General features: G+C 39.5%; 1 protein-coding gene across 3 annotated transcripts in view; it reads left to right on the top strand.

The window, feature by feature from the left end:
* u2surp (U2 snRNP-associated SURP domain containing) overlaps nucleotides 1–14908 on the top strand; it is a 109820-nt gene that overhangs the window by 69664 nt on the left and 25248 nt on the right. For 2 of the 3 annotated variants that reach the window (XM_072255017.1, XM_072255018.1), the window contains exons 15-20: nucleotides 65–222; nucleotides 908–1070; nucleotides 3830–3909; nucleotides 6675–6762; nucleotides 7881–8015; nucleotides 13866–13922. In XM_072255017.1, coding sequence (XP_072111118.1) covers nucleotides 65–222; nucleotides 908–1070; nucleotides 3830–3909; nucleotides 6675–6762; nucleotides 7881–8015; nucleotides 13866–13922 — 681 coding nt within the window. The remainder of the gene's footprint in view (nucleotides 1–64; nucleotides 223–907; nucleotides 1071–3829; nucleotides 3910–6674; nucleotides 6763–7880; nucleotides 8016–13865; nucleotides 13923–14908) is intronic. The other variant, XM_072255019.1, reaches the window with a different exon arrangement.

Below are 14908 nucleotides of genomic sequence, written 5' to 3'. Positions count from 1 at the left end.
ATGTAAATATTTTTAAATGATGGTTCTGCTGTTCAAATTCATAATATTGGTACTTGTTTGCCAGGGTGATTCTCCAACTCGGTGGAGAACAATGGATTTCCGCATGTTTAAGAATGGATCATTTTGGCGGCCGCCGCCTCTAAATCCATACCTGCAAGAAATATTAGAAGAAACAGAGACTCGAGCTGAAGAGAATGTGAAGAAAGGACAGTTAAAAGAAGAGTAAGTTAAATGCATCTCTCCATTATTTAAGTGTTATAAGGAACTCTATGATGTAAAATATTGAGAAAATTGAGTAATTGAATCAATATAATGTCCTTTAGTATTGGACAACTCACTGGAATAGCAATATTTTAAAATTCCTTCCATGCTGTATTTCAATGTACACTTTATCACCTGTGCTGCATGTGGGTCAAGCAGTGTGATGGTTGTAAGTAAATATCTGTTCCTGAATCTGGTTATGTGGGACCCAAGGCTTCTGCACTTCCTGCTCATTGGTGTTAGCAAGAAGAGGGCATGGTCTGGATATTGTGGCAACTTGACGATGGGTGCTGCTTTCTTGTGGCAACTCTCATGTAAATGTACTCAATGATGAGAGGGTTTCACCTGTGATTTACCAGCTTCTGTAGATTGGTGTTTCCATACCAGGCCATGTTGCAACCATTTAGGATACTCTCCACTGCATCTATAGAAACTTGTAAGAGTTCATCAGACTCTGGATATTTCCTCAATAACAACACTATGGTATCATGTAATTGTTAATTCATTATTTCCAAAGAACCAAAAATTGCCCATTAACTTTTGGAAATGAGAGATTATTAAAATGCTTGTATTTGTTTTGCAAAATATTGTACTGTTGTAGTACAGTAAATTTATAATATACTAAAATTTATACCCTTTGTTGAAGTCAAAGAGATAAATTGGAGGAGCTCTTGCGTGGATTAACACCTCGAAAAAATGATGTTGGCGATGCTATGGTGTTCTGTCTGAATCATGCTGAGGCTGCTGAAGAAATAGTGGAATGTATTGCAGAATCATTGTCCATTTTGAAAACTCCATTGCCTAAAAAGGTTTGTATCTAATTGGAAGATATTTCATAACCCTGAAGTGCTTTTAATCTGGTTTAGTCATCAGCTTTTGAGTTTTTGTGTGATAAATTGTCAAATTCTTTGGCTACTCCACTGACAATATACTTTGAAACACTTTACGTGGGTATACTTAGTTTGACGTCAGATGTCTTGGTCTTGTGTTGTGCTCAGCAAGGTGATCTGGCTAGAAAAGGGACATTGGGTGGTATAATGTGGGTAAGTGATTGAAGAGTGAGTCTTAGCTTGGGACTAATATACCTGTCTGCTAGATTTATGAGAAAACAAACTCCCAATTCACAGTACACCCGTAGACTTATAGAACATAAAACATATAGAACATAAAACATATAGAACATAGAATAGTACAGCACAGTACAGGCCCTTCTGCCCACAATGTTGTGCTGACCCTTAATCCCTGCCTCCCATATAAACCCTCACAATAAATTCCTCCATATATCTGTCTAGTAGTCTCTTAAATTTCATTAGTGTATCTGCCTCCACCACTGACTCAGGCAGTGCATTCCACACACCAACCACTCTGAGTAAAAAAAAAAAAAAAAACCTTCCTCTAATATCCCCCTTGAACTTCCCACCCCTCACCTAAAAGCCATGTCCTCTTATATTGAGCAGTGCTGCCCTGGGGAAGAGGCGCTGGCTGTCCACTCTATCTATTCCTCTTAATATCTTGTATACCTCTATCATGTCTCCTCTCATCCTCTTCCTCTCCAAAGAGTGAAGCCCTAGCTCCCTTAATCTCTGATCATAATGCATACTCTCTAAACCAGGCAGCATCCTTGTAAATCTCCGCTGTACCCTTTCCAGTGCTTCCACATCCTTCCTATAGTGAGACCAGAACTGGACACAGTACTCCAAGTGTGGCCTAACCAGAGTTTTATAAAGCTGCATCATTATCTCGCAACTCTTAAATTCTATCCCTGGACTTCTGAAAGCTAACACCCCATAAGCTTTCTTAACTACTCTATCTACCTGTGAGGCAATTTTCAGGGATCTGTGGACATGTACCCCCGGATCCCGCTGCACCGCCACACTACCAAGTATCCTGCCGTTTACTTTGTACTCTGCCTTGGAGTTTGTCCTTCCAAAGTGTACCACCTCACATTTCTCCGGGTTGAACTCCATCTGCCACTTCTCAGCCCACTTCTGCATCCTAGCAATGTCTCTCTGCAACCTTTGACAATCCTCTACACTATCCACAACACCACCAACCTTTGTGTTGTCTGCAAACTTGCCAACCCACCCTTCTACCCCAAATCCAGGTCGTTAATAAAAATCACGAAAAGTAGAGGTCCCAGAACCGATCCTTGTGGGACACCACTAGTCACAACCCTCCATTCCGATTGTACTCCCTCCATCATGACCCTCTGCCTTCTGCAGGCAAGCCACCTGGCCATACTTCCCTCGATCCCATGCCTTCTGACTTTCTGAATAAGCCTACCGTGTGGAACCTTGTCAAATGCCTTACTAAGATCCATGTAGATCACATCCACTGCACTACCCTCATCTATATGCCTGGTCACCTCCTCAAAGAACTCTATCAGGCTTGTTAGACACGATCTGCCCTCACAAAGCCATGCTGACTGTCCCTGATCAGACCATGATTCTCCAAATGCCCATAGATCCTATCTCTAAGAATCTTTTCCAGGAGTTTTCCCACCACAGACGTAAGGCTCACTGGTCTATAATTACCCGGACTATCCCTATTACCTTTTTTGAACAAGGGGACAACATTTGCCTCCCTCCAATCCTCCGGTCCCATTCCCGTGGACAACGAGGACATAAAGATCCTAGCCAGAGGCTCAGTAATCTCTTCCCTCGCCTCATGGAGCAGCCTGGGGAATATTCCATCAGGCTCCGGGGACTTATCCATCCTAATGTATTTTAATAACTCCAACACTTCCTCTCCCTTAATATCAACATGCTCCAGAACATGCTCACTCATATTGTCCTCACCGTCATCAAGTTCCCTCTCATTGGTGAATACCGATGAGGGAGTATTCATTGAGGACTTCACTCACTTCCACAGCCTCCAGGCATATCTTCCCACCTTTATCTCTAATCAGCCCTACCTTCACTCCTGTCATCCTTTACATAATTGAAGAATGCCTTGTTTTCCTTTACTCTACTCGCCAAGGCGTTCTCATGTCCCCTCCTTAAGCTCCTTTCTTGCTACCCTATATTCCTCAATAGACCCATCTGATCCTTGCTTCCTAAACCTCATGTATGCTGCCTTCTTCCACCTGACTATTTCCACCTCACTTGTCACCCATGGTTCCTTCACCCTACCATTCTTTATCTTCCTCACCGGGACAAATTTATCCCTAACATACTGCAAGAGATCCCTGATTTTTACAATTCGTAAGATTCAGTGACTTAACTACCTAAATATTATTTGGACTCTTGCTTTGTTGCAAGGTGAGTCTGTATCACTAACTTCATTTAGCAGGGACTCCCAACCATTTTTATGCCATGGACCCCTAACATTCCCAGGTTAGGAACTCCTGATCTAAAGCAATAAAAGAATAGAATCCACAGCAGAACTACAATTTCAACTGATCCAGATAGGTAAGGAAATGAATGTTCATATCTAATGCTGATTTGAAAATCTTGAAAACTGAAGGGCATTATTGTCAGTATTTTTATTACACCCTTATGTGTCATAACTATATATTTAACATAAAGGATGTGTTTTGCATAAAAATTTAATTTTTTTCCTATTACAGATTGCCAGGCTTTATTTGGTGTCAGATGTGTTATACAATTCATCAGCTAAAGTTGCAAATGCCTCATATTACAGAAAATAGTAAGTAATATGTTTATTCGGTTTAATTTTCACCATATTAACTGTAGATCTGGATTAGCCTGGATCCAGCTAACTATCTAGAATCACACTTCACCGAGTCCATTAGCATTTTCATAGATGTGCAAATTTTGACAACATACTGTCTCTTAGGGCTTTTAAATGAATTCTGATAGTTATTAATCTAGTCAAATGATTGAAATCCATAAAAATGAAAAATCCAAACTGATCAAAATTTAATTAAAACCTGAATTAAATAAAACAAAGTGAAATAAGTAATACATCTATCTATATATACCTCCTCCTTTGGCATCAGTGGGCTCCAAATGAATGAAGTTATGATTTAATATGCCACTGTTGCTGGCTTAAAGCCTGGGGCCAGATGCAAAGTGCATCTTACCCCTCTTCAGTAAGTTGGATTCAGAGTCCAGAGTGAAGTGGACAGCTAGATGCTCTTGCATTTGATCTTCAACATGGATGTCTGCTGTGTTTGGCTGCATATGTAAAAGGCTGGGGGAGTTTCTGAAGCATGACTGGTTGACTGCTTGTATTTCCCTTTGGAACTTCAGGTTAGCAATGAACATGATTCGGCTTACCTGTGTCAGGATTGTGCAACTCCATTTATATTCCTAACAGTTTGTTCGGGTGCTTATATGTTTCAGAGTTTTGTGGAATGTTGAGCACCGACATAGGTTAAGCAGTGCAAAAATAGTCAATAAAGATGTTTTAAGTTGATGATGATGTTTTAAGAAGATTTCAGAATGGAGGGTTGGTGGGAATATTTAGCGAATGAATTTTAGATGAGAGTACATTCTGCTCATAAATAATTTTTTTATATCAGTTGCAGACTTCCTCATTAGATTGCATTCTTCTTCTTCTGCCCTTGTGTTACCTTCAGAAATGCTTTTGCGTATTTTCCAAAGTTCATATATGTATGCAAATATTGTTTCTTCTGATATTCGTGTTTTGATAGGTTCATTCAGTAAATAGATACTTTGGATCTTGTATTTTTCTTGCAGAAGATTTAATGCAACTTCTATGTATGTTCTGATATCTGAGTGTTAAGAGAGCAGGTCTTCACAGCCTTAAAAGTATTTTTTAGGACTCAGCTCTGAGCTGCATTTGTCAAATTTGACATTTTTGACCCTAAGGGTCTTTGAAGATGCTGTGATGTCTTCTGGTTTATGATGAGCAATTTCACCTTCAGCAATAATAGTTTTTTTTATTCCTCTGAAAAGTTGAGTCAAGCAGTATGTATCAGCTACTGTAAACACTCCCCAGCATAAGTATGCAATATTTTGGCCACTTGTATAAAGAAAACACTAGTATTATTAACTGGAATTCACTACCTGGTGACTCAAAGACTGCAGTGGCTCAAGGGATAAATTGCTTCCACCTTTTGGAGCATTTATGAGAGTTGATGCCCATTCCTAATTGCCATAGGTGGCAGCAAGTTTTGTGTCTGGCAGTATTTCCCAGCACCATGTTCAGAAATGGTTATTACCTTTAAAACATCAGGCACCTGAATCAGCATGGATAACTTCACTCACCTCAATCACGAGCAGGTTCCACAACCAATGAACTTACTTTCAAGGACTCTGCCACTTACTTTCTCAGTATTTATCTGTTTGTTTGTTTATTTGTTGTATTTGCATAATTTGTCTTCTGCACATTGGTTGTTAGTCTTTGTTTATCTGCAGTTTTTCATTGATTGTATTGTTTTTCCATTAATTCTATTCTTTGTTTTACTGTGAATGCCTGCCTGTGTATACAGTGACGTATACATACTTTGATAATAAATTTACTTGGGACTTTGTGAATATTTTTTTAAAACTAATATTTTTTGGCCTTGGGGTTTAAGTTAAACAATAATGTGCATAAGCAAACAGTCACGCTCTTTGTATACTCTTCAAGAGAATGTGTTCATTTCTGGTCGCCTCATTATAGGAAGGGTGTGGAAGCTTTGGAGAGGGTGCAGAGGATGCTGCATGGATTAGAGAGCATGTCTTATGAGGCGAGGATGAGCAAGCTGGGGTTTTTCTCTTTGAAGTGAAGGAGGATGAGAGGTGATTTGAAAGAAGTGTATAAGATGATAAAAGAATAAAGTGGGCAGACAGAGCCTTTTTCCCCAAGGCAGAAATGGCATAATTTTAGATGATTGAAGGAAATTATAGGTAGGTTGTCAGAAGTAGGATTTTCACACAGAGAATAGCAAGTACTGCTGGGGGTAATGGTAGAGGGAGATACATCAGCAACATTTAAGGGACTGTTAGATAGACACGTGGATGAAAGAAAAATGAGAGGGCTGTTGGGAGGGAAACGTTAGATTGATCTTCGAGTAGTTTTAATGGTTAACACAACGTTGAAGGCTAGAGGGACTGTACTGTTCTATGTTCTATGAATGTTCCCTATAAAGAATTATTGTAAAGTACATAATTTTACACTGAAAAGAAAATAGCTAGAAAAAAATGTTGAATTAGCCAAAAGAAGTCAGAATATTTTAATTTTCCAAATTACAGGTTTATGATAGCAATGCAGTGGCTTCAAATGGGAATTCATGTTGTCATTGGGTTTTAGATTTATGGTCAGGAGTCCACCCTAGCTGTTGAATTTAACTAAATCTCATGGTATTTTTCATCATTCGTTGCAGTGCAAATAACGCAAAACACTTTATAATTTTAGGCCTAGCGTAAACTAGTAGATATGTTTCTTGTATTTTACCAAAGTTTAATCTATTCCAGAAAGTAAAATTTTTGCTTCTCTCGCAGTTTTGAATCTAAGCTGTGCCAGATATTTGCAAACCTTAATGCAACTTACAAGTCAATTCAAGGTCACTTACAGTCTGAGAATTTCAAGGTAATAGCTACCATGTGCTATTTGCTGTTATTGGTCATAATAATTTTGAAATATCACAACTAATCAATTACATAATATAGTTAAATAGCACATTTTTTCTTTTTTTTTTGATTTGTTAACAATTCTTAAGTAAATGAGGTTCAACCGTTAGTGGTACTGTATAATATGGTTAAAACAATTTGGTATCAAACTTCTATGTAAAATTTAAATTGCTTATTAACCCCTTCATTTAATGTTTGCACAAATTTTGGTCAATTCTTGAGAATCTATCAAAAGGTATTAAAATTATAAGGATAGACATGATTTCTTTTAATATTTGACATTTTGTGCTATATCTTAAGAATTAAACCAAAGAGCTGTCCCAAACAATCTAAGTAGTTACAAGGTGTAGATTGATGGCCAAGCAAGTTTATCCATTCAAGACGTACACCACAAATCTGGAAATTCCTGGTTTAGATAAATTAGGCAACCTCAGCATGGTTTCTGTTTTATGTCTTGGTACCCGTGGGTGACCAAGAAAAAAAATAGGCATGGTTCCTGATGCAGTTCGCTGATCAGAACTCTTGAGAAAGCTAGTTATTAATGGATGACAACAAGAATGTCCAATTATAATTCATGTATATTGCTCCTGTTTCTAGCTGTTCCTGTCAAGCCTTCAGCATAAATCAAGGAAGATACGTTGAAGAGTAATTACAGAATAAGCAATCATAAAGTCTTGATAAAGGTTTTGGGAATCTGCCAAAGGTGCTTTGCATATTTTAATAGTGTCCAGTACTGAGTCATTTAACCTGAAGATCAGGGAAACAAGCTGACATTTAAAAAGCTAAATGAAAAGATGTAGCAAGTTAAGATGCAGGGAATGTCCCAATCCAGCAATAAGAAAATCAAAAGAAAATACTTTCAATCTGAGCTATTGATAATATAATAACGTAAACACGTGATGTTAAGAGATGCATTTGATATATTGAAGGGAAAATGAGGTTTATGTTCCTACAGCAAGGCACAGCCTTAAAAACAAAACTAAATTGTGTATTGTATACATTTCTTTAACCACTGTCAGCTAGTTTGGTAATCAAAATTGTTAGTAATATGTTGAAATATTCTAATTTGTTTTACAGCAAAGAGTAATGGGCTGCTTTAGAGCATGGGAAGATTGGACAGTTTATCCTGACCCATTCCTCATTAAACTACAAAATATCTTTCTTGGACTTGTAGATCTCGAGGATGAAAGTAAAGAACTCTGCAAACCTCAGGTATTTAGGAATGGTTAGATATTTTTCTTCCTCTGCTTAAATGTAACAAGCAACAGAATTTTTCTTTTGAAGAAAAATTGCACAGTTTGTTTCATGGCTGAGTGCAACTCATGATAAATACACTGAGTTTTTTCATTTCTGTTAACACCGTTTCTTATGTCTAGAATATCTCCCTTGTACATGTAGATGTTGAAACAATTCATGAAGTGTTTGAACGAACTATATATTTTATCTGTGACTTGTCTTTCTATAACAAGGGTTTATATTTGATTATTATTCCCCAGTATTATGGTATCTTCATTGCCAAAGTTCAATTAATTTCCTTTTTTTCTGTTTTGTTTTGGGCCTGCATGAAGTATTACACATTTAAAAGGCATTAAGCAAGTATTTGCAATTTAGGAACAAATCAGTTACCCCACTGGTCCATACTTGTTTGACCCCTAGGGAAGCATCTTTATAGCTGTCCTATTCCATCTTCATTGTGTATAAGCGTTTGGTCTCAACTTCTACCTGGGGTGATGTGTTCTATTTAAAAAAAAAAACTTTCTTCTGAATTCTGTGTTAAGATTTTCTTAATGACTGTCCATAACCCCTAGGTTTTGTCTGGTCCTCAAATGGAAGCAATTATTTTTCAACTCAGTAATGCCCTTGACATTTTGATGGTTCCCTCTGTCTTTGAAATTCTGAAATTTGGAATCCTGAAACATGAAAGGTAAAACTCAGCAGGCCAGGCAGCATCTGTGGAGAGAAACAGTTAACGTTTTCAGGTCAAAAGCATTTCATCAGCATATCTCTTGGATGTGACTCATCTGAGAACAGAGCTCAGCTTAATTCATTGCTTATAATTCTGACCTTTTCGTTCTGATATCATTTGTCTCTCCAGTTGCTTGTCTTAAACAGAAACAGTAAAATCTTGTGCACTGACAATGATTGAGATTAAAATTTGTATTTGAGCTGCCAATTCAGTTGAGAAATTTGACTGTTCAATTTAAAATTATTGCTCATTGCAGTGCAGATGTTTTATATATTTGAAATGGTTAGCCTGAAGAATTTGGCAAAAAATGTGCAGTGATTGTTGCATTGTTTTATATCTAGTGGTTGAAAGCAATTGAACAAACATCTTCCCAATAAGCAACCCAGTGGAAATGATTTAACACTTAACAGAAGTGCTGAATTTTGATCTCTTTCATTGTGGATCCTTCTCCACCCTCTGCATGACTTCTCATACGTTTTTAGGGCATTAATTGCTTGTAAGAATATTTATCTTATTTTAGGTGATAGTAAATAGAAATTGATATTTCTCTAAACCAAATTACTATGGAATGTTTTACAAGACATTTACTAGGAGTAAAATTGGAATAGATGTCTTGCAAAACATTCAATAGTAACTTGGTTTTTATTAGGCAGAAATATTGGAATGCTGTCAAATGGTTGTTGTGATGCTTCTAGTGTGGTAGTGTAGTGGCTAGTGCTTGTTCTCACTTTCAGCTTCCACCAGTGGCTTGCATTCTCATAAAAAGAACAGAATGTGCAAGTCTTTCCCTGCCAGTACATTGCCTCTGCAACAGCAAGCCTCGTGTAGTGCCTCCTACATGAGGCTTGCTGTTGGAGAGATGAAAACTGAGCTCCTTTCAGGCTCGGGCTGAACTACAGAGAATGCGGCGGTCTGGCCCCTGCGCACACAACACACAGGCGCATCAGCATGTGGACACACTCTGGTGCTTGTGAACCAGATTCCAGCTATGGGTAAATAGCCCCACTGCTTTGTGGGCAGTCTTAGGAGAGACAAAGGCTATGGAAGTAAACCCAGACAGAAAATCCGAAATGGAGCCCCTAAGGCAGCTGGACAACACTGAACATCCTTCCAGCAACTCCTGCAGCCTAGCTGGTGTCAAACTATTGTTTCACTATCCTTTGGACTACACTGGTGAGACTGAAAGTTGGTGGTTTGACAACTGACCATCCCCGGATCTCCATACCTTCTGCCCGGGCTTGTGCCCTGGAGAGGTCTCTTCACCTACTGTCCTTTGAGATAGAATGATGCCACCATCATCATCATCATCAATAATGGAATTGTTTTGTTATTGTTCAGTTTATTTAAATTTGGGGAAACTTTTCTGGAATACTATTCATGCAGATCAATTCTTTACACAATACATCGAGGAAGAATAAGGTAAAGCATTACCGGAGGTGTAACAGCTACAGAGAAAGTATAGGACAGGTAGAGACAATAAAGTTCAAGATCATATGTTAGATTGTGAGGTCGAGTCTGTCTTATTATGCTAAGGAACCATTCGGTAACCTATGACAGAGGGGTAGAAGTTGTCCTTGGGCCTGGTGAGCTTTCAAGCTTGTTTTGCTCAATCAGAGGGGAGAAGAGAGAATGTCCAGGCTGGGTGAGGTCTTAGATTATGCTGGCAGCTGTGTTGAGGCAGCGAGAAGTATAGATAGAATCCATGGAGGTTCGCAGTCACCATGCATCTAGAATGCATTAATTAAGAAGTGGTAAAGGACAATTGGGAGCATGCCAACCTTCTTTAACTTCTTGAAGTAGAGTTGTTGCATCTAAGTGGTTGGATCTGGACAGATGACTGATAATATTTCCTCCCAGGAGCTTGAAGTTTTCAACCCATCTTACCTTTAATGCAGATAGGAGCGTGAGTGCTGCCTCCCTTTGTGAGGTCAATGATCAGTTCTTTTGCTGACATTAAGAGAAAGATTGTTGTCAGTTCACCATGTTACTAGGGTCTCTATCTCCTTTCTGTACTCCAACTCATCATTATTTGAGATACAACCCACTATACTGCTATCATGTGCAAACTTGTAGATGAAGTTAGAGCAGAATCTGGCCTCACAGTCATTTTTTTTGGTTTTGTATACCTGTATTGCACTAAGTTTAAAGGATTTTTGTGCTGAATTGAGCACATTTTTTGAAACCCTGCTTTATGAATCAACTCAGCATCTGAAAATGTGATTACAATGTTGGATATTGCAATGGAAAATCGAAATATGCATGCGACTTTAGGGTAAAATAGCACAATTATTTCTGGTCTATTTTGATAGCAAATATATTTTATTTTTTTCAAGTGGTGATTTTAAAAAATTTGCCTATTTTATAGATCCACTGAGAGAATGTACATCTTAAGTTTTGTCCCTCCTGGCCAAATCTTGAGAATATTGGTTTCCACTCTTGCACAGCAGTATCACTTCAAAGAAAATTCATTAGATTTGATACTTTGAGCTATCCTGAGAAGCAATTTAAAAAACGTAACTTAAATTTCTTCTCCTTGCCTATTGCAATCTGTGTTTTACATTTTTTCCTAAATTTTTGCCTGGCAGCCTATCACAATGTGCTGCTGTTTCATAGTTTCAAAGACCTTGATTCAATCTGTGCAATTTGCCTTTTCTTCCTGAGACTGCCTTGGTTTTTCTGTGCTCCAGTTTCCTCCAAGGCCCAATAGATGTGTTGATAAGTTAATTGGTTACTGTAAATTTCCTCTAGTTAATTTGAGGATCAAAAGGAGTTGGTATTGGTTTATTATTGTCACGTGTACAGTAAAAAAAACTTGCACACTATTCATACAGATCAAATCATTACACAGTACATTGAGGTAGAATAAGGTTAAAAAAAAATTAAGAATAAAATGTAAAAGCTATCAAATGAAGGTAAACTATGTAGTGCGAGATCATAAGGTAGATTATGAAGGCAAGAGTCCTATCTCACCGTACAAAAGTCCATTCAATAGTTTGATAACAGTGGAATAGAAGCCTTCAGGCTTTCAGACGTTTTTGTCTTCTGCCTGATGGGAGAGGGGAGAAGAGAGTATGTCCAGGTTGAATGGGGTCCTTGATTATGCTGGCTGATTTACTGAGGCATTGAGAAGTACAGAGAGAGTCCATGGAGGGGAGGCTGGGCTATGTCCACAGCTCTCTGCATTTTCTTGCATTCACGTACAGTGCAGTTGCCATACAAAGCCATTATGCATCCAAGCAGAATGCTTTTTGTAGTGCATCAATAAAAATTTGTGTAGCCCCCTGGTAAGCCTCAGGCTCGCTCAGATCGCTTTCGTCTAGGGTGAGCGGCCTTTGGCCCTGCCAAACTGGGCAATCAAGTTTGTTTGGATGCTGTGTGATGTACCCCACCCCGCCAAATAACAGACAATACACTGTATGCAATTAAATGATTACACTTTATAGATCTTACTGGAACTATGTAATTAATAGAGATAAAATATAAAAGGAAGTAAAAGGCGACAAACTTATCAAAATTCAACCACTTCGTGCACAACAGTTGGAGCTCAAGTAACGGAGTCTTCTTTCCACCATTTGATCCCCTCCGACCACCTCGATCTGCCGTCTGGGACCAACCACAGTGGTTGACCAGAGGCTCCACACGAGTTTGTCTTCATCTCCTCTCCTCGCCGAAGACCCTGGGCCTCAGACTCCTGCTCGGGGTCCGTTCTGCCACCCAGCTTACAGCATCGCGTCTTCTCTCCCTGTCCCCATCGCGTCTTCTGCGCCAAAGCCCGCGAAACACAATAGCTTACAGACACACAAGAAAGAATAACATCTATCCCAATTGGTTCGTTCCCTCTCTTATCAATAATATAACCCAAACAAGCAGAGAGAGAGAGAGAGAGAGAGATCTCCTTACATCGCAGTTATTATTACAGAAAAGCCATTTTAATTATAACATAACAAAGAAGCCATTTTGTTAGCCTTCGCAGTAACACAAAAGAAGAAACCCCTTACATTTGTAAGAGTCGACTGGGTCAGCCTCCTGAGGAAGTTGAGGTACTGATGAGCTTAGCCTTGACATCAGTGTGATGGGGCCAGGATAGGCTAGTGGTGATATTCACACTTGAATATTGAGCCCTCGATCTCAAGACAGGCATGACCGCTCTTTTGTTGACATTGAGAGAAAGGTTGTTGTCAAGAGACAATGTTGCAGATAAGCTCAACGCCTTTTATGCATGCTTTGAAAGGGAGAATAAAACTACACCTGTGCAAATCCTTGCAGCAATTGGTGACCCTGTGATCTCTGTCTCAAAGGCTGACGTCAGAAAATATTTTGAAAGGGTGAGCCCTCACAAGGCAACAAACTGATGGAGTACCTGGTCGGGCAGAGAAAACCTGTGCCAACCCACTGGTGGGAGTGTTCAAGGACACCCTCAAATTCTCACTGCAGCAGTTAGAGGTTCCCACCTGCTTCAAGAGGGGTGACAATCATACCAGTGCCCAAGAAGAGCAGGGTGAGCTGCCTCAACGACTATTGCCCAGTTCCACTGTGATGAAGTGCTTTGAGATGCTGGTCATGCCAGAATCAGCTCCTGCCTAAATAAGGATCTGGACCCACTGCAATTTGCCAATTGTCACAATAAGTCTATGGTGTATGCAATCTCATTGGCCCTCTATTTGGATCACATCCAAAATAGCAATGCCTACGTCAGTCTGCTTTTCATTTTTCTAGCTCAAGCATTCAATACCATCATCCCCTCTGTACTAATCAACAAGCTCAAAACCTAGGCCTCTGAATCTCCCTCTGGATCCGTCATATGTGGATTGGAAGTAACATTACCTCTTTGCTCACAAAAAACACTGACGCACCTCAAGGATGCATGCTCAGTCCACTGCTTTACTCTCTCTACACCCACAACTGCGTGGCCAGGGGTAGCTTAAACACCATTTATAAAATTGCTGCTGATGGCACATCTATTGTTGGCAGAATTTTAAGTGATGACAAGGAGGCATAAAGGGGCACGATGTATCAGCTGATTGAGTGGTGACACAACAACAACCAACCTTGCATTCAATGGTTAGTGAGACCAAGGAATTGATTATGTATTTCAGGAAGGAGAAGCTGGGGGAACGCACAACAGTTATCATCGATGGGTCAGCAGTGAAAGGGTGAGTTATTTCAAGTTCATGGATGTCAGCATCTCTGAAGATCTTTTCTGGTCCCAGCATACTTTATACTTTATTGTCGCCAAACAATTGATACTAGAATGTACAATCATCACAGCGATGTTTGATTCTGTGCTTCCCGCTCCCTGGATTACAAATATTAAATATTAAAAATAGTAAAAATTAGTAAATATAAAAATTTAAATTGTAAATCATAAATAGAAAATAGAAAAATGGAAAGTAAGGTAGTGCAAAAAAACTGAGAGGCAGGTCCGGATATTTGGAGGGTACATCCCAGATCCGGGTCAGGATCCGTTCAGCAGTCTTATCACAGTTGGAAAGAAGCTGTTCCCAAATCTGGCCGTATAGGTCTTCAAGCTCCTGAGCCTTCTCCCGAAGGGAAGGGGGACGAAAAGTGTGTTGGCTGGGTGGGTCGTGTCCTTGATTATCCTGGCAGCACTGCTCCGATAGTGTGCGGTGTAAAGTGAGTCCAAGGACGGAAGATTGATTTGTGTGATGTGCTGCGCCGTGTTCACGATCTTCTGCAGCTTCTTTCGGTCTTGGACAGGACAACTTCCATACCAGCTTGTGATGCACCCTAGAAGAATGCTTTCTACGGTGCATCTATAAAAATTAGTGAGGGTTTTAGGGGACAGGCCAAATTTCTTTAGTTTTCTCGGGAAGTAAAGGTGCTGGTGGGCCTTCTTGGCAGTGAACCCTGCTTGGTTGGACCAAATCAGGTCATTTGTGATATTGACCCCGAGGAACTTAAAGCTTTTGACCTGTTCCACTTGTGCACCACCAATGTAAATTGGGTCATGCGGTCCGCTACTCCTCCTGAAGTCAACAACCAATTCCTTCACCTTGCTGACATTGAGGGATAGGTTATTGTCTTCGCACCATGCCACCAGGTTCTTAATTTCCTCTCTGTATTCAAACTCATCATTACCCGAGATACAGCCTACAATTGTTGTGTCATCAGCAAACTT

This window comes from Mobula birostris, chromosome 4, assembly GCF_030028105.1.
Source record: "Mobula birostris isolate sMobBir1 chromosome 4, sMobBir1.hap1, whole genome shotgun sequence".
In the NCBI taxonomy this organism is placed as follows: Eukaryota; Metazoa; Chordata; class Chondrichthyes; order Myliobatiformes; family Myliobatidae; genus Mobula; species Mobula birostris.
The sequence above is the reverse complement of the archived record's forward strand: the minus strand, read 5'-3'. Positions and strand labels throughout refer to the sequence as shown.